This window comes from Oryzias latipes, chromosome 2, assembly GCF_053564925.1.
Source record: "Oryzias latipes strain Hd-rR chromosome 2, Olatipes_Hd-rR_3.1".
Lineage (NCBI taxonomy): Eukaryota > Metazoa > Chordata > Actinopteri > Beloniformes > Adrianichthyidae > Oryzias > Oryzias latipes.
In genome coordinates, this window is record NC_136238.1 from 30,162,884 (window position 1) to 30,180,495 (window position 17,612).

The 17,612-nt window shown below is 58.7% G+C and overlaps 3 protein-coding genes across 3 annotated transcripts in view; all 3 read right to left on the reverse strand.

Annotated features, from left to right (window-relative positions):
* Positions 1-17,612, reverse strand: part of LOC144986810 (uncharacterized) — a 508,483-nt gene that overhangs the window by 195,566 nt on the left and 295,305 nt on the right. The gene's annotated exons all lie outside the window — the stretch shown is intronic.
* Positions 1-17,612, reverse strand: part of LOC144987228 (uncharacterized) — a 431,641-nt gene that overhangs the window by 160,121 nt on the left and 253,908 nt on the right. The gene's annotated exons all lie outside the window — the stretch shown is intronic.
* LOC144986804 (uncharacterized) lies at positions 317-3,767 on the reverse strand. Its single transcript, XM_078934977.1, has 3 exons — positions 2,516-3,767; positions 1,586-2,430; positions 317-1,484 (listed from the first exon to the last, which is right to left on the reverse strand). Exons 1-3 carry the CDS (start codon positions 3,754-3,756, stop codon positions 706-708), a joined length of 2,865 nt encoding a protein of 954 aa, XP_078791103.1. The 5' UTR covers positions 3,757-3,767; the 3' UTR covers positions 317-705.

The window sequence follows — 17,612 nt, forward strand, 5'->3', positions numbered from 1 at the left end:
CTGGGTAGTCCCGCTACGGTTCTCTGATGGGGAACGCATATAAATTCCTACCGGAAGGTCTGGGTTGTTGGGGTTTCAGGGCTTTTCTTTTCTTTTCTTTCTTAGTGTACCTGCCCTTTGTATAAAGTGTGTCTCTTTTGCTGTGCTGCCTTTTTTGTTTTGTTTTCAAATGCAACAGTGTTTGACTGTCTGTGTGTGTTGATCTTGTAACAAATTCTGAATAAAATAATTTCTGAAAACACAACTGCTTGGCTTGTTTCCATATTCTGTTTGCCAAGAAATGTAGAGAGAAGATGTGAGACTACAGTAGGCGTACTTCAATCAACAGCAATATGATTTTATTCAAAGTACAAAAGGAAAATAAGTCTTACATTTCAAGAGGGTACAGTTCATGTGATTGGATTGCATGCTGAGGGTACAGTTCATGTGATTGGATTGCATGCTATGAAAAAGAAATGCACGAGGTAGAAAGACAACTACGCAAGCCTTCGCTGTTTCAATGGCAGTCACAAGGAATAACATCTGCTTGTCGAAAGAAACCTCTGAGATAACTGTGGTAAAGAAAACAAATTGTAAAAGAGTAAAAGCAAAACACTTCGATGACAATTCCTATGCAATCATGTTCCACACACCTGTTTTTTTCAAAAAAAAATATAATATAAAAAAATGATGATGAAATAATGTGAACATTGTGAGCAAAAATGTTCATACGTAGACATTTTTGTCACCTTCGTAGCAAATGGGTCGGGTCAGCGTATTTCCAGTCTCCGAGTTACGGTGGCAGTCGCTGAACTCCTCTGCCACGTTCATGTAAAGCGTCTGGGATTGGCAGCAAGACAGCGGCCTGTAGTCGAACAGAGCGGCCGCAGCTGCGTTTTTAGCCGAAAACACATCTGCGTCCAAGGCGAAGGGTCGTACCCTTTTGTGTACGTAGCTGGGATCCGCTTTCTCCATTCCGCTTCGGGCGGCAAGCTCAGCGATGGCTTGAACGATGGTGGGTCCATCGAGCGGCTTGCAGTCCAAGACCACGTGGATGTCCCTTTCAACGCTCCCGCCGCCTTCCCTTGAGCGGTACTGCACGGTGAACCACGTGCGCAGGAGGAAAATCATCCTCTTGAACTTGACCTCGGACACCGTCTCCCTCAAAGAACTGTCGATCAGTGGGAGGACTCTCATGCTCCCACCCTGGCACACTCTGGTGGTGCACCACGCTGCCAAGACGATCTGTTCCTTGAACACGAAACAGCACCAGTGAAAGTAATGCGTGCCCATGTCCACGTCGAACAGCCGCGGCAGGTGCACGTCGGGCCCGATGGCCGCCTGGGTGCTCTCGGGGCACCATTTCCCCACTAGCACGCGGTCCCAAAACCCCGGGATGTGAGGCATGCAAACGTATCTGTAGGCATCATACTCAGGCAAGAGCTTATTTTCCCAGTAGGTGAAAGACATGTCGTTTGCTGGATTCTTTATCAGGGTCTGGAACGCTGCGTAAAAAAAAAAAAAAAAGAGAGAGAGAAATCAGAGAGAGGAAAGTCAGACTCTTGAAGCTGTGCAAGGTCGAGGTGCTAGAGGGTGTGCCTCTTACCTCGCTGAAGTTCCTCGTCACTTGGCGACCCTTCGGCCAACATCCTTTCAACGCATTCCTCTTTTTCGATCCTCGTCATGAAGCGGTCGCTACCTTCTCGCTCCAGTTCCCAAGCTCCTACAGCCTCCATCTCCGGCATGTCAGCCAGCGCGTTTGCCGTGGCGTTCACCATTCCGTTCTCGGAGACGACCCAGTGCTTTCGGCAGCCTCCCTGCGCTCTGATGCACAGCGTGCACAGGACGCATCCGCAGAGGCACTGCACGGGTCGATTGAGTTGCAGGAGATACCCGCAGCACACCGGCGCACGGTTGAAAACCCGTCTGCATGATGGGCAAGTGATGAGATCTTCGAGCGTGGATAGGGAGACGCCGGGGATGCCGTCCCAAGGGCGCGGCCCCGCGCTGCCCTCTGCGCTCCAGCACGCAAGCTCCTCTTCTGCGGGCGTCCTGGGCTCGCGTCGGTTGGACTCCACGGAGAGACAGAGCCCTGGAGACTCACTCTGCAGCGCTGCGCCGGGCTCGTCTTTCGGCGGCTCGACGTCAGGCTGCGAGCTCGGGCGTCCGTCCCCTCCATGGTCGAGATCTTCGTCACCCGTCTCGGGTGGCGGAAGTAGAGAGCCTGGAAGCTCAATCGTCTCCGCGCAAGTCGAAGCGACCCGAGGAGGAACTTGGTAACCGTTTGGGGGTTCCGCCGCGCGCGGCTCGATGCAATCGGGGTACGTGATCAAGTTGATGTCGTCGTACGCTTTCGTGATGACGCTCTCGCACAGCATGGCGCTGGCTTCTTCCTCCAGCGTACCGTACTCCTCGTCCTCAGTCGAAGTCAAATAATATCTGGAGGGGTTTCTGTAACGCACCCACAGTGACACAAAAGACAACTTGTGAATATCACCTTCAAACCATGCCTCCCAGGATCGACGGGGATACCCACGGCTGGCCGCTGATGCTCCAGATGGCAGTGTGCAGCTCTTCGTCCATTCGCTTCGCGACCTCGACGCCTTCCTCGGACTCCGGGACGTCGATCTCCCCCGGGCGGAGCGAGCGTTCGCTCTCCGCGCCTCGGTCTTGCTCCGTGGCGTCCACTGGGCTAGGCGGAGGCGCCGGAGTGGGCTCGACGTGGTTTGCTTTCCGCAGGGCTTCGAGTCCAACGCAGATTGCGCCTCCCGGTACCGGCTGTCGCCCTCCATCCGCGAGGGCCTCGCGACACCCCGCGCTTTCAGCACCAGGACGCAGAGGCTCGCCGCGAGCCTCTTCCGCCTCGTCTTCGGTTTCCTCCGGAGAGGCCGCCTCGTTTTCTACGCGCCCCCGACTCTTGTCGTCTTCGTCCGAGGAGGAGGCGCTGACATCAGATGGACTGCACGCGCGCTCTTTGGCCTCGTACTCGGCCGTGCGAATTTCGCCCTTCTCTTCTTCGCCCTCGCTGTACTCGCCTTCGCTGGAGCTGTCTTCCTTTGTCGAACAACACCCTAGTCTCCAGGGCCTGGTCGCGGTGTCTCGCTCCGTGCGACGGCCTCTCCGCGAGGACGACGATTGGGGGTTCGCGCGGTCAAAATTGCAACCGGCGTGAGGCACAGCCCAGCGAACTGCCTTTCGCCTGCCGTCGTGAGCTTCACCGACATCCACGCCAAAGTGCGACGGTTCTTCACCAGTGGGCCCCTCTGGCTCGGTCCTCCTTTTCACGAGCCGAATCTCGGATTTAGTCCTGCGAGGGCTGAGGCTCGGGTCCCGCTTGCGCTTGATCCTCTCGCTCCGGTGATATTTGCCGTCTCCTTTTCGCACGCAACCGCCCGCAGGGTTTGTCCTTCTGCGACGAGGTGCAAATTCAGGGTCGAGCTCCTTTCCAACCTGCCTCTTGAGTGTCGGGTAGAGGGGAGGCTCGCGGTCGAGACGGACGCATCCGAGGGCCCGCTCGCGTCCGCTTCCTCGGTAACGATCGCGGACTCCATCCCTCTGGTCGCGGCGGGAGATCTCGCCCTCGGCCCACTCGGGCGTCCAGTCGAAGCGCTTTCTTTCTCTCCTTCTCTTCTCCGTTTCGTGCCTTCTCCTTTGCTGCAGGTTGCGCAGGGGAGAAGGCGTAGTGTATCTGCGTTGGCCCCCGCCGATCCTTCTTTGTTCGGGCCTGGCCTTCCTCTGCATCTTTTCGTTCTCGTATCCAGCCGAAATCACCCTCATTGCACCGCGGGCTTCGTTAGAACAGAGAGCCGAGTTCCACCCAGATGCCGAGGGGCGAATCTCTAGTGTTCCTGTACGAACGAACGCTGGGGTGAGAGCTCAGTCCTCTGTGAGCAAACTTGGCAGCACTTATATAGCCCCTCCTCGACAGTCTCGAAATCTCTGCAACAGAAGAAACTCTCACCTTCCTCACTTTCATGCCAAAACAAAACTCATCACTATCAGTGAGTCTGACCTTCCCCCAGAGTGCAAGAACTCCGCTCGCAGCAAGACGTCTCTGGGTTGGACGAGATCCGTCAGAGTCAGGCCGATGTTTACAGCGTCTGACCGATGTGAACAGCGTCCGTCCGACAGCCACTCGCCTCCTCCGACCAGGCTTAAAAACGGCCGAGTGCAGTTCATAGAATACGACCGATGCTCGCAGTCACTGTCCTCCCTCCTCGACCTTCCCGCGAAGCTCAAAAAGTCAGACCGGCATCTCGCACGCCAAGCATCCACGGTGGCATCAATCCGCTGTTAATCGGAGCAGCCCAGACATTCGAAACACAAAAAGTTCTGGGCTCAGAAAAGAAAACTGGTAGGCTCAGGGGAAGGTAGATAATGTTTGGGAGCAATAGGAAAACAGGAGAGGCAGGGAGTAAGACATGAAGGTGGAGACTTGGGAGGAGCAGTGCTCAGGGGAAGGTGGAGAATGTTTGGGACCAATAGGAAAAAAGGAGAGGCAGGGAGTAAAAGATGAAGGTGGAGACTTGGGAGGAGCAGTGGAAGCCCATGCTCTATGAAGGTGGGGGGAGAAAAGAGAGCAGAGTGGTGTTGGTGACCATAAAATTACTTCTGATCAGCGCAACTGCTTGTGCACGCAGATGTTTTTTTTTTGTTTTGTTTTTTTTGTTTTGTCAATTCACGCTTGCAGAAGCCAAGCTTACAAACCTCTCTCTTTCCCACTCCGGAGATCGGCAGGAATAAAGCACAGGGTGCACTGCCGTGAACGTGTGAACACATTTTTTGGGTTTTTTTTTTTGACAAAGAAAATGTGTAGTGTATTTTCCCAGAGATGAAGCGCAAGCTGTGTTCGGTGGCAAAACACTTCAAAGCAACGAGAGCATTTTTGAACGAGCTCCTTTATTTCGCACTCAAACGCACAGTGTCCATCTCAGAGAGCACCGAGCTTTTCAAACAGTTTCACGACAAGATAGATCTGCTTCTATCCAAAGGATGGTGCACATGCAACACAGACAAAATGAAAAAAAAAAATACACATTCGATCCAACTACGCAAACTACAGCATCTTAGTCCTCCTCAGCTTTGCGGATCTGGGGATCGCAGGCCCTGCTCCGCCTCCCCCTCCGCAGTACACCAAGTAGATGATCCCAGCAGAAAGCGCTCCGCACCAGGTCGTGAGAAGGCCCATCGAAATCCACAAAGCCGAGCTGCTGGCGAACCCCGATAGCCAGCCTCCCAAAGAGACTCTCCCTGCCACGATCTCGTTGTACTTTGCGTCAAAATCAGTCAGGTCTCTGGTGATGTTGTTCAGGTTTTGACGCACGGACAACAGGTTCGACGTCGTGTTCACGGCTCGCAGCAGCTCCATTTCAGGAGTCCCGGGCAGACTGTCTTTCAGCAGGTCCGCGAACGACACCGGCCCGTCCGATATGTGCGGCCTGGAGAAAGGCTTCAGCGGGGGGGATTCGATCTCGACCGTGACCGACCCCTCCATCCAAGTTACCTTCTTGTCGCGGTAGCAGATGTTTCTGTGGCACTCTCCGCACACGGTCTTGCATTCCGAGGGGTCCTCGACGCACCTCCTGTACCTTTCGTGAAGCTCGGGCCTCCTGCAGTACTTTCCGTGGCACTCGGAGGGCTCGTAGAACCGTCCGTCTATGAGCCAGACATCGTAGTCTGGCCAACAGGGAACGCCATCGGTGCTGATTTTGGGCATTGGTATGATCCCTCGGACCACGGCGCGCTCCACGGCGTTCGGCAACGAGTGCACGATGAACAGCTTTCGATTTCTGTACAGGGCCGCGCCCACGGTCGGGAACTCGGACAGACCCGGGTGATCGCGCATCACGGTCATGCCACTGGGGCAGCTCCCCGAGCGCTTGGAGGCGATTTGCCTCAGACAGTTTTCCACCCCCCTGGCCATGAACTTGGTGTGCATGGCAGCCTGCGTCATCTGATGGGTCACGCTTTGCATCTGAGCGTACCACATCTGGTAGCTGGCCATCACGGAGAACTTGACGTTGGTGTCTCGCAGGGCTGCCTCGGTGTTGCGCTTCATCGCGTCCCTGAGGAGTCCAAAGTTCTTGTTGGCGATCTCGGTGTTGCGCTTCATCTTCCTCTCCTGTTCGTCTATCCTCCCGTCTATCAGCGCCACGTTGGCGTCGAGCCGGTTGCTCACCTCCACCAGTTGCCCAGCGACATTCGTGAACGCGTTCTTCACGGAGTCCATCTGGACCTCCAAGCGATCCACTCTCTGAGACACGTGCAATGCCAGACCCAGGGCAGCGCCTCCGAGCAACGAGCCCAGGAACCTCTTGTGCCTCGTGCGGCGTCGCTCGGGCCCGTCGAGTGCCGGGAAGGGTGCATTGTCGGGCAGGGCGTACGCAGAGGCCTTGCGCTCCTGCGCGGCCAACTCCTCCAGACCCTCTCTCATCAGGTCTCCGGCCCTGCGGGCATCGTCTGTGATCTCGTGCGCTGAATCGCACAGCTTGCCGTAGTCTCTCCGGCAGCCGTCATCACCTCCGCAGACCGAGATCAGGCAGGGCTTGAGGGCGCTCACGTCGTAGTTCACGCAGCTCACGTTCAGGTTGATGTAGTCCAGGCCCGGGGTGAAGTTGGACACGAAGTGAATGGCTTCCGCCGGTTTCACGATCACCCCGCGATCGTGCTCCACCACCGGCCTGTCCAACGCGTAGCTGTCGTCCACGGAGACTAGATTCAGGCCCTGGCTGCTCTCTCCCGTGTTGTGCGCGGTGCACACCCTGCTCACGGGCGGAGCGTACTCGACGAACCTTTTCGCGTCCAGGATCCCCACAGTGTAGTGATTGGGATCGGTCGTGGGCACCATGGTGTTGATGTTTATCGCTACCTGCGGAGGCCTGCCCGACGACTCGACCCGCTTGTCCGGTTCCCCGGGGGTGCACGACTCCATGGCGTACAAGTTCCCCACGTAGATCCTGTCGTAGCTGGTCGAGTACATCTCCCTGTGGGGCTCCTTGAACACCCCGAGCGCTCCGTGGACGGCCACGAGGCCGGGGCACACCAGAGTGTGGCTCAGACCCACGTTGTACCGAGGATCCAGGGAGCTCTTGGAACCCGACGCCGGATCTTTGTACGCGCTCTCCGGGACGGTGATCACGATGTCGCCCAGCTCGTCGAGCTCGGGCAGTCTTTCGTTCGTAGAGGGCAGCGGCGGCGGCGTGCGGAGCTCGGCGGACCTCGCGAACCTGGAGGGCTTCGCGGCTCCGGCCTTCGCGGTGGATATGCCCGCCGCCATCTGCTGCCTCTTCCAGTCCCTCAGCCTGTGCACGGCCGAGGCGATTCCCAGTATCGCGGGCATGTCGGAACGCACGCCACGCTTGAAGTCAGAGTCCACGGGGGCAATCATGAACTGGTTCACGCCGAAGGCCACGGCCACGAGTTCGGGAAACCGCTTCAGGGTCTCGAAAGACGTCGAAGACACGGTCACGTTCACCATCACTCCCCTGGCCCAGACCGTGGTGCTGGAGCCCGAGCAGCACTTGGTGTTGAGGTCTTCTTCGCACCTGAGCGCTGTGTTGGTCTCCAGGTCCGCTAAAGGCAGACCGCCCTCCACCTCCCACCTGCCCGCGCCCTCAGGAGCGCTGAGCTTTAGTCCTCCGGTGAGGGATAAGGTGAAGACGATCTTGTTTGCTCGGACTCCTGTCCTGAGCAGAGTCATGAGGTAGGGGACGACGGCGTAGCGCTCGTCGTCGCCGCCGTCAGTCCTCTGTCCGCTCGGGCTCACCCACGCGTTCTGGCAGTGCCTGGGATCCTTCGCGTCCGCGCGGCCCCGCGGCGTCACGAACGCTTCGAACTCGGCCAGGTCCAAGAAGTCAGTGCTCGCCAGCAGCCCGCGAGAAGGAGGCAGTCCGAGGAACAACTTGCGGACGCCTCGTCTGTGCAGGGCGGACGCGGCAAGCTTCGCAACTCTGCCGAACTGACGCCTTTCCCAGTTCGACTTGGAGCAGTTCGTCAGCCCCCACCGGCTGGCGTCCAAGAGCAAAGCCGTGGACGAGACCGAGGCGCTGACCCTCGCCAGGGTTTCGGCCACGGACTCCAGGACCGCGGGGAACTCTTTTCGGTCCGGGGACACGGGGACCACGCACTCGTCAAACGGGACCTTTGCCACGACGTGGCCGGCTTGCGCCACCGTGGCGAACAGGGCCGCGTCTAGAGCTACGGCTAAGTAGCCTCCGGCCGAGGAGTACAGAGCGCGCTCCACCGAGATGACAGTTGCGTCACACATGGAGGGTGCGACAAAGTCTCTGATCTCCTCGGGCGTCGGCGAGTAATCCGGGCCGCGGGCGGCCAAGTCGTCGACGCCGGAGATCTCACACATGGCCAACGGAGCGGAGGCCAGGCCGTCCCAGTTGGTCAGACCTGGCCTCGCGTGCTCCGAGCTGCTCACGCAGAACGTGTTGCCGTTGGATTCGAAACAGTTGTCTCCCAGCTGCTGGTGGCAGGCGCCCATCGCCTCTGCGTCCCCCAGGCCGACGTACACCAGCACGCAGGCGTAGGCCGAGTTGCGGATGGCCAGGACGTCGTCCGAGTCAGGCCACCGCCTGCTGGCCTCGGGCGCGCGCAGCGTTCTCTTCATGAGCTTGTAGGCCGCGCACTGAGCTCCCGGGTCGCATTCGGCCGACGAGTTCGCCCCGAAGTAATAGTCTCTGTTGCGAGGGCTGGCGTGCAGCATCGCCGATATCCTGTTCAGCGGCGCGTGCGGGACCACCCGCTCGGAGCACCCGAACCCCCCCGGGACCGGGACGCACGAGGACCTGTCGAGCTTCTTCACGTAGGCTCCCAGCATCACGCCTTCCGTCTGGTACCTGGTCAAGTCGGGAGAGCGTCCGCGCGTGTCTCTCCACAGGGCGCCGATACTTCCCGGGCAATAATGCGTGCACTGGTCCCGTTCACCCTCCTGAGAGCCGATCCTGCGCAAGGCGAAGCCTCCCTGGCTGGTGCCCATGCACCAGCCGGTGTGAGCGCCACATTTCGTCACGGAGATCCACGCGTAAGGAGCATACCCGTAAGGTTCGTAGTCCGCGGGCGCTTGGGTTCGGGCTCGGCAAAGAAGCCAGACGGCAAGCGTGGCGACGAGCGCGAGCATGTCACCACCCTTCCGAGGCGGTCGATCGTCGACCGGCTCGAGAAGGTGCGCGCTAATACTCGACGCCTCCCCCCCCCCCCCCCCCCCCCCTGGTAGGAGTCGGGAAGCCCGGCCTCGCTCTTCACAGGAGAGGGTGAGAGGGGTCGCCGTTACCCTTGTCCGCATCTGTCTGCTTGCGCTTCATGAGCGACTGGCACGTGGCGGCCAAGCCTATGAACTGCTTCACCGCGTCGTTGTGAACCTTGGCCACGGCCTGGTCAGGGACCAGGAAAAGTCTACCCATGTGGGTGCGCACGCGGTTCATGACGCGAACGGACGCCTGGCTCGCCAGGGAGTACGAGCCCGAAATCAGGTCCAGGGTCATGCTGCGCAGCACCCCGGCGACGTTCTCGTCGTCTCTCGCGCAGTGGGCCAAGTGAAGGTTGATCTGCTTCCTTGTGAAAGCGTGATGGCACGACTTCAAGTACGGAGCCACCTCCTGCGGTTCGAGCACTCCGATGGAGTCGAGGGTGTTTTTGTCCAACCTCTCGCACAGGAGGCACTTGGAGCGCTCCTTTTCGTAACAGAGACTCCTGATCGAGGGATGCTCCCCTCCGCTTATGTTCATGTGAAGCATGGGATACTGTTTTCTGAGAAACTGATCCGCTTCGCTGACGCTGCGCAACTCGCCCTCCGTCAAGTCAGAGGCCCCTGCCTCGGGAAACATCTGAAAGATGGCCTCGGAGGCCATGCTCGACAAGTAGCCCGGCGAGTCATGGGACGCTTCGTTCTCGGCGCTCGACGACGACGACGGCGGGCCGTCCGGGTACCGCCCGCGTCTGCCAGCGGCCTCGCGGCCTCGATTACTAACCGCGGAGGCCCTCCGTCCCCCGAGCGGCACCCTGGTCCTTTCCCCCTCGCCTTCCGCTCCGTGACGCGTCGACCGGCATGGACGGCCCGAGGCTTCACCGCGTGAAGACGGGCAGGGCCCGAGCTCAGAGTCCATCGTTCGCGAGCCGTGAGGAGCCCGGTGCTCCATCCAGAGGAGTCTGGGGGGTGATGGAGAGCGACAGGTCGACCGTGCGTGGGGCGCTCTTTTCTTCCACGAACCCGTGGTTCTGGGGTATCCCGGCGCACAGGCGATGCGTGTTCCGCACAAGCTCGGAGCGCTCGATAGCCGTGATAGACCGCGCGAGGTGTAAATGGTGCAAACCGTCCCGCGGGGAGGTGCCGCGTTTCGACCAGGACGAGTTCGAGCGGATCAGGACGAGGTCTTACTTGCGCGGGACGTTCGGCTTGTCGCCAGCCGAAGCCGGTCGTCTTTCGGAGCTGCTGGCGGAGCTTGCACTTTCGGCCGAGGGGAAGGGCGCCTGTCCGTTCGCGGGCACCCCGCCTTACTGCACCGTCGAGAACGTGTTTCACATCTCGGGGCCGGCGCTGGAGAGACTCATGGAGTTCGACGACGAGTTCGTCTGGGGAGACAATCTGATCTTCCACGCGGGAGCCCGTCCACGCTCGTGCCACACTTAGCCACTCGAAGCGTGAGCCCGCCTATATACGGCGGCGGGTTACGTCTCTCGATGAGATGGGCGCCTCGCGATCGGGGAGAGGAGAGATGCCGAGCGGGGACTGCCGAGGATCCCCCTACGTCCCCCGGACGGGACCACTGTTCTGCCTTAAGGGCCAGAGCGTGTACGTGAAGATGACCGAGGCGGACGAGAAGAGGGCCGTGCTGAGCGAGAGCGACATGACGCTGGTGGGCTACGCCGATAGCGGCGAGTGCGAGGGCGAGGAGCTGCGCTCTGACCCGTCCGTCTTCGTGCCGATCTTCTGCAGAGAGTGCTACGGGACAGAGACACGGGATTACGAGGAGGCTCTGCGGGACATTCTCGCTCGCGGGACAAACTCGTTCATCGTGGGCGTCTGCAGCGTGTATGGCGCGGCCCCCGACGAGATTTACCCCGAATCGAGGGCCGAGTTCTCGGTGGAGAACGCGTTGTCATTCTCGGGGGCCTGCCACCCGCAGCCCGGCAAGGCCGTGTTCCTGCACGACGCGGAAAGAGACATCGGCTGCGTAAAGTGCTACTGGCACGTTCACAGCAGGTCAGCGGACAAGACCTTCCTGTTTTGCTGCGTGGCCTGCGACGGCACAGAGTACACCGCCAGGTTGCTCTCGGAGCTGAGGAAAAACGAGACGCTGAGTACGGCCTTCAGCTTGGGAACAGTGGGAGACAACTCCGTCGGGCGCGTCGTCGAGGAGTGCAGCCTGGTCTCGGTGCCCATGCGACCAGCCTGCTTCTGCGTGGCGCTCACGGACAAGGACCTCGTGTCTCGGACCATGACGAGGATGGGCTTTTGCTCGGTGAAGGACAAAGCCCTCGAAGCCGGGCTGCGCCCGGACGAGGGGGGCAGCCCGCGGGAGCCGGAGGGGACCGGACACCCCGGACTCCGGGAGGGCGAGAGCTCGGAAGATGGGATCGAGGCCGTGAGGCGGCTCGCGATCAAGCAGGCGGACGAGTTGCGAGCGCTCGAGGACGTCCTGAAAGCGATCAAGGTACAGAACGGGGTTCTCGCGCAAAGGTTGAAATGGCCCCAGGACCCCGACACTCTGTTCACGATGCGAGGGGCGAAGGACTTCACGGAGCGCACCGGGGTGAGCAACAGACTGTGTGCGGGCGAGGAAGCCCGTACTAACGCCGCGAGACCGGACCGAGGGGGTCGGGGGTCCGAAAAGGACATGGAGGCCCGCGAGGATCAATCGCAACAAGCTTTGTCGAGGTACGAACTGGAAGAAGTCAGGCGACTACTCTCCGCTTCGAGACGAGCCGGGGAGGAAGTGGGCCAGCGCCTGCCGCAATACGGAGTCCGTGGGGGAGATGCTCTGGCAGGACTGGGGGGGTCGACCCGGCGAGCCCCGCACTACAGCTACTGCGAGGACGACGACTACGACTGCAACGAAGTCGCGTCAGGTCGTCCCCGGACGCGATCTCAGAGTGGGAAGACAAAGCCCTCACCGGTCGACCGCCTGACGGAGCAACAGAGGAGAGAGGTAGCGCTGGAGTACAACAGACAAGAGTCCGAGAGAGAGGAGGCCTCGCGGAAAAAGAGGGAGACCATGATCGAAATGATCAAAGCGAGCATGGGCGACTTGATCAAGAGCGGCATCAAGGATGCGATGCACCAAGAGCGCGGGTTCCAGGCGACCGCTGAAGAGGTCGGGGCACCCCAGTCAGCTTTGCCCAGCGCCGAGTTGCAGACCCTAGCGAGAGACACTCCGTACAACAGGCAGCCTAGGAACTTGGACGGGCGGCGGCCTTTGCCCGAGAGCCTGTCCGTGGACGTCCCAGCACTGCTGAAAGAACTGGAAGAGCTGCGACAGCGATCGTTCGCGAGGAGCTCAGGAAAGAGCGGGGACAGCGAAGGATCGCTGCCCATGGACACGGACGACGACGCTCCCACCGGCGGAGGCGCGGAGGCCACTAGTTCCTTGCGCAGCAACGGCACTGACACGACGGCGGCGAAAAACAAGCAGCAGGCGGGCTACACTCTGAGGGTGCCCGGCATTTCTGACTCTCACGGAACGCTGCAAGAGTTCATTTCTGCGGTCTCGGTGCACAGATGATTCCGCTTACCGGGGCCGGGACCCTGCATAACATGTTTTTGTACACATTTTCAGAATGTCTGTAGGCTTGTATGACTTGCTTTTTTATTTTACTTTTTTTTTTTCCTACAAGAAATAAAGCAGAAAAACTCTTTGAACGCTCCACACACTGTTGTTCTCTTTCCACTTCCCGCTCGAATAAGATTAAAAAATGAACACACGTTTGCGTATAACAGCACTTGCAATCGCAATGCCTTTCCTGGGCTTCGGTCTCAGGATCTGTACGCTTTCCACTAACGACCAGCTCACGGTTCGAACGTTTTGCCAAAGTGCATCATGGCGAACTCGATCTGCGTTACCCTCAACCTGCCCTCTGTGACGGTGGCTCAGGTTCAGCAACTGCAACATTCGCGTTGCGAAGAGGCTGACGACGACGACGCGGTACACACGGGCGCCTCGTCCTGTTGGAAGAGAAGCTGCGATAACATGGCCATGGGCGCTGTCGATTTCAGTTACGTCGCATCGCAGATGATACCTTCCACGGTAAAGCAGGCGCCTCAAGTGGGAGACCTTTGCGTGCAGCTGGCTCCCCTCGCAGCTCGCACGGAAGAGTATGCGTCGATAGTGGATCTGTACAACACGTACTGTGCAAAGGGTAGCGCACAGATGGCCGTGAGGTGCATGCGGAGCTTCGCGAGGAGCCAAAGCGAGCTGTGCATCCCCGCGATACCGATACACATCTTCGTGTCAGAATGGAACAGGTCCCTGAAACGGTTCCACGACATGGTCAGGTGCAACAGGGAATGGACGAACGCGCGCACAGGCGCTGCTCCCGCACAGGCTGTGAGAACCTCGCTGCTGAACAACGTGATCACGCTGACTCTGGGGGACGTGCCTGCTCGAAGCGAGCACCTCTGGTACCTGCTACACTGCGTGATTTCCAAACCGTCGTTGGTCAAAGAGGCGCTGCAGCTCGTGGGCTGCGTGTCCTCGTGCTCGGGCACGCTCTATCGCACGGGCGACGTGACCAACTCGACCGTTCCGTGCAAGAACGGCTCGAGCGCATCCAGGCTGTACCTGATCGCCAAGTCGGCGGCCGGCGCGAACGACACTCGGCTGGGCGAGAACGCGGGTGCCTCTCTGGGTCTGATTTGGGCGTCGAGCGAAGACGAGCTCTTCGATCACTTTCGCAACGCGAGATGCTGCCACTACGTCCACCTGGGGACAGAGTCCGGGAACGCGTTCAGGTGCAACGGGTACTGCGCGTGGCGCACCCACGACCGGGAGGTTTTCGAACGGATGAGCGAGCTCGGTGCAGAAGTTGCGTCGATGCCCTGCGTGCAGGATTCGCACCTGGCCGGAAACACGGCCGACGCGGTGAGAGCAGCGTGCCAGCTGTGAGGCGAAGGCTGACGGCCTCCGGTCCCTCGAGCTTGGGGTTTCAGACGGCGCATCTGACCGACTAACGATCGTAACGCCGCGGACGATGGTGGGGGGGGGGGGGGGGCGACTCGAGAACAGCAGCTGGAGAATGCTGCCGAGGACTTTCGTGCCCGATTGTGACCTGATCGCGTCGGCCGCACTGAACAGAGGAGCGGTCGTGACCTCCGGCGTCCACCCGCTATATCTATCCCCCGTGGTGTGCTGGCTCAATCGCACGCGTGAGCGATCGCGTCGGGCCAAGCGCTCTGCAGTCTGCGCGCTGAAAGGAGCGTCAAACGCGGCGAGCATGCTAGCCATCTTCTCCCACTCCGTGAAGCTCTGGGATTACCCGACCTTGGACGCGACCGCGGCAGGTTGGTCCCTGACAGTCTGCGCGGCTCTGATCGCAGGCCTCGCCGTGGCCGCCAGCAGTTCCAGAGCATTGGCCTCTCGAGCGGACCCCAAAGTCATTGCTCAACCGCTGCGGGTCATTCCCCTCTGGGTCAAATGCCTTCTGTCCGCACTTTTGTTCTCTGCCTACACGTACACCTGGATGTACTGCGCGGACCCGTCTCGTTCTGGCTGCTGGGAAGAGGGCCGTAGAGCCTGGCCGCCGCTCTGGTCTTGCACGGTCGGCTTGTTCCTGTGGATTAATGCGGTCGGGTTGCTGGGACTGCTCGGGCAGACCCGTTTGTGCTAAGCGAGAATGGGATTGTGTGCAATCGGGGCGAGGTTTGGGCTTTCTTTTTTCATCTTTTGTTCACTGATCATCCGCAACCCTCTGGAACGGGGTTCCCAGTGGATCATAGGATACGAGACCCTACTTGCGGTGGCGGCCGTAACATCGGTAGCGTCCTGTGTGTGCACGAAGTTCGCCTGCCTGATCGAAACGCACAGACGCATGCAACACCTGGCCCTCTCAAACACGAGCAAAGGGGAAACTGTGGCAGTGTACAGGGAGAAGAAGCTGTCGACGGTCTCCCCTCAGGACGACGACGCGGCTCGCTACGGGAAGCGAGCCTTCGGGCAGCTCCAGGACACACCCTTCCACCCTCGCGACAGATACGACGCGCCAAACTCTTTCTGGTGCGCGCTGACGACTGTCGCGCTCGCCTACAACACGGCTCACATCGCGCTGACCGACGCCTCGGATCCCGAGCCCCTCGCCTGTGGCGCTCCGGCACTGGCGCTTTACTGGTGCGTGACCAGAAGCGCGCAGCTGGCGCTCTCTTGACAGCGTTGGCGCAGCTCGCACTCTGACCGTGATGGTATTTACAAACGGGACGAGGGAGAAGAGGATGATGCACCCGAGGACTCCAGTGCGCTCCGAGAGCTGTCTGGAGCTGCTCCTGGAGGTCTTTCTATCCGCATTGGTGATCGCCAACATCGTGCTGTGGTTGCAGAGGTTGTTCTTCCAGATACACCAAAGACTGGAATAAGGGAGAGGATGGGTACCGCGGGGAGTTCGGGAAGCGCCTGGTGGACGAAACTCGCCTCTCCGAAAGACGACGGGGCTCTGCGGAAGCGCCTCGGGTTCTCGAGCCCCGAGGCTGACCCGGCATCCCTCCGATGGTGGTCCGATCTCGCTCGCGGAGGAGCATCGGAGCAGCAGCGGGACCTCGGCCACCAAAGCGTAGAGGACGGGGTCGACCTGGGTTCGAAGCAGAAGCTCCAGCCCCAGATCTCCTCGAATCTGTCAGCAAGGAAATCTACCAGCAAAACAATGAGCACGGACGACTTTTGGAGATTGAAGGTGGCAAAAGTCCAGGGTGGCCAAACCCTTCACCGCAGTTATGACAGAAAACAGCGAAAGAAGGAAAAGAGTCAGCCAGAGTTGGAGAAACTGTTGTGACCGCGTTTGACAAATGCAACATGTTTGCGAGCTCACACGAGCGTGTGCAGGTGATTGTAATGAAACGAGAATAAACCAATCATTCGCTGAAACCAAAGTCTTTTTGTTGTCTTTTATTCGCATTGGTACACAGTACAATGTCACACAAGAGAGAGCATTCTTTTATTTGTTTTTTTTTTTAAAAAAAAAAAAAAGAAAACACCACCACCAAAGAGACCACCACTCCCAAGGCCACCCTTCACCACACACACCCACACCCCTACACACCATCCACCTCCCGGCAAAGCCGACCCACTCGGAGTTTAAACTAAAAAGACAGAGGGAAACGGAGAAGTTCGACACCGTTGCGACCCGCAGACCGATCAACAAGCAAACGGGCATGCTCCGCAAATATTCGCAGAGAAGTCTTCTGGCCATCTGGGCTCCTCGATCGGCTCCGCCGTCGCCAGCCGTTCGAGAAAGCGAAATGATCGATCGGGCTGCGCTTTCTTCTCGGACGCAGCCGAGCCAGTCTCCAGAATGCTCGCCCTCGCTGCTGCAAGGTGTCGTCCTTCTCCCCTTCTGCAAAAAAGTGGAAGCGGGAATTCAGAAAACTACTACTGAGACAGACCTCGAGCAGGGATCCGATCTGGACATGACCCCAGAGCTGGACCTATCTCAGCACAATCTTCCGAGCACTTACAAAAATACGAGCGAGAGCCACAAAGTGCAGGGGGGTTATCTCCCTCACCTCCAGGAAAAGGCTGAGAAGAAGATAAAGAAAACCACCCGCGAGAGCCAAAACTCGCAGACCTCTTCTACCGAGCCGTGCGGCCTTCGGAGCCGAGAACCGGACGAAGTGGAAGCTCTTATCTCGGGGCCTCTCGTAAAAGCGGTGAAGATAGTCGTGTCCCATCTCCTCACCACCTGTTTGAGCAAGGTCCGTAAAGAAGAGTGCTACGGCTGTCAGGTCGACCACCCCAGTCAGATGCAGCACCCCTGTCTGTTCGTAATCGAAGAGGGCTTTGTTTACTCCAACTTTTCTGCTCTGGTTAAGAAACTGCTGACTCCTGGATATCTTCCAGCCGTCAAAACGTTCCTGTCCATGCGCAACATCGTAGAGAAGGACGAGAGGATCCGAGCAGTGACCGACGCTCTGCTTTACGAACTGAGACACAGCGCTTTGAACTCACACGGTGATCTCGTGTCGACTGTGTACGAAGGACTGACAGAGGCCGAGGAGATTGATTTCGAACAGCTGGAAGTTGTGTCTAAGGTTTGGGAAGGTGATCTTTCCGCCTGTCCCAATTGTTTAATTTGAAGAAGAGATGCGAAAAACACTGTGATGGCTTTCACAGTAAAAGTTTGTGTGTAACCTGTGGGGGGAAAAAAAAAAACATCTCTCACAAGATGAAATGTGAAAACAAAGAAATAAAATTCTGTCTTGAAAGAAGTGTGTGCTTCATCGTTCATCAAGTCAGACAAACCATTAGCCGTCAGACCTATATCTGGAGCCAGACAATTCTGCGAACCGGCTGCAAGAATTACATCTGAAGCCAGTCCTGGCAACTAAAAAAAAAAAAAAAAAAACCATTCCTCGTACTAGCAAGGCCAGAAGCCTTCGCTTGAAAAGGACAGGGTTCAGACTGCGTTCAGAGTTTCATTACCCGGTC

Coding starts and splice junctions, on each gene's coding strand:
- LOC144986804 (XM_078934977.1), bottom strand. CDS start 3,756: ATGAGGGTGATTTCGGCTGGATACGAGAACGAAAAGATGCAGAGGAAG. Junction 2,431..2,515: donor TGGAGCATCAGCGGCCAGCC/GTGGGTATCCCC, acceptor GGTGCGTTACAG/AAACCCCTCCAGATATTATT. Junction 1,485..1,585: donor TGACGAGGAACTTCAGCGAG/GTAAGAGGCACA, acceptor TTTTTTACGCAG/CGTTCCAGACCCTGATAAAG.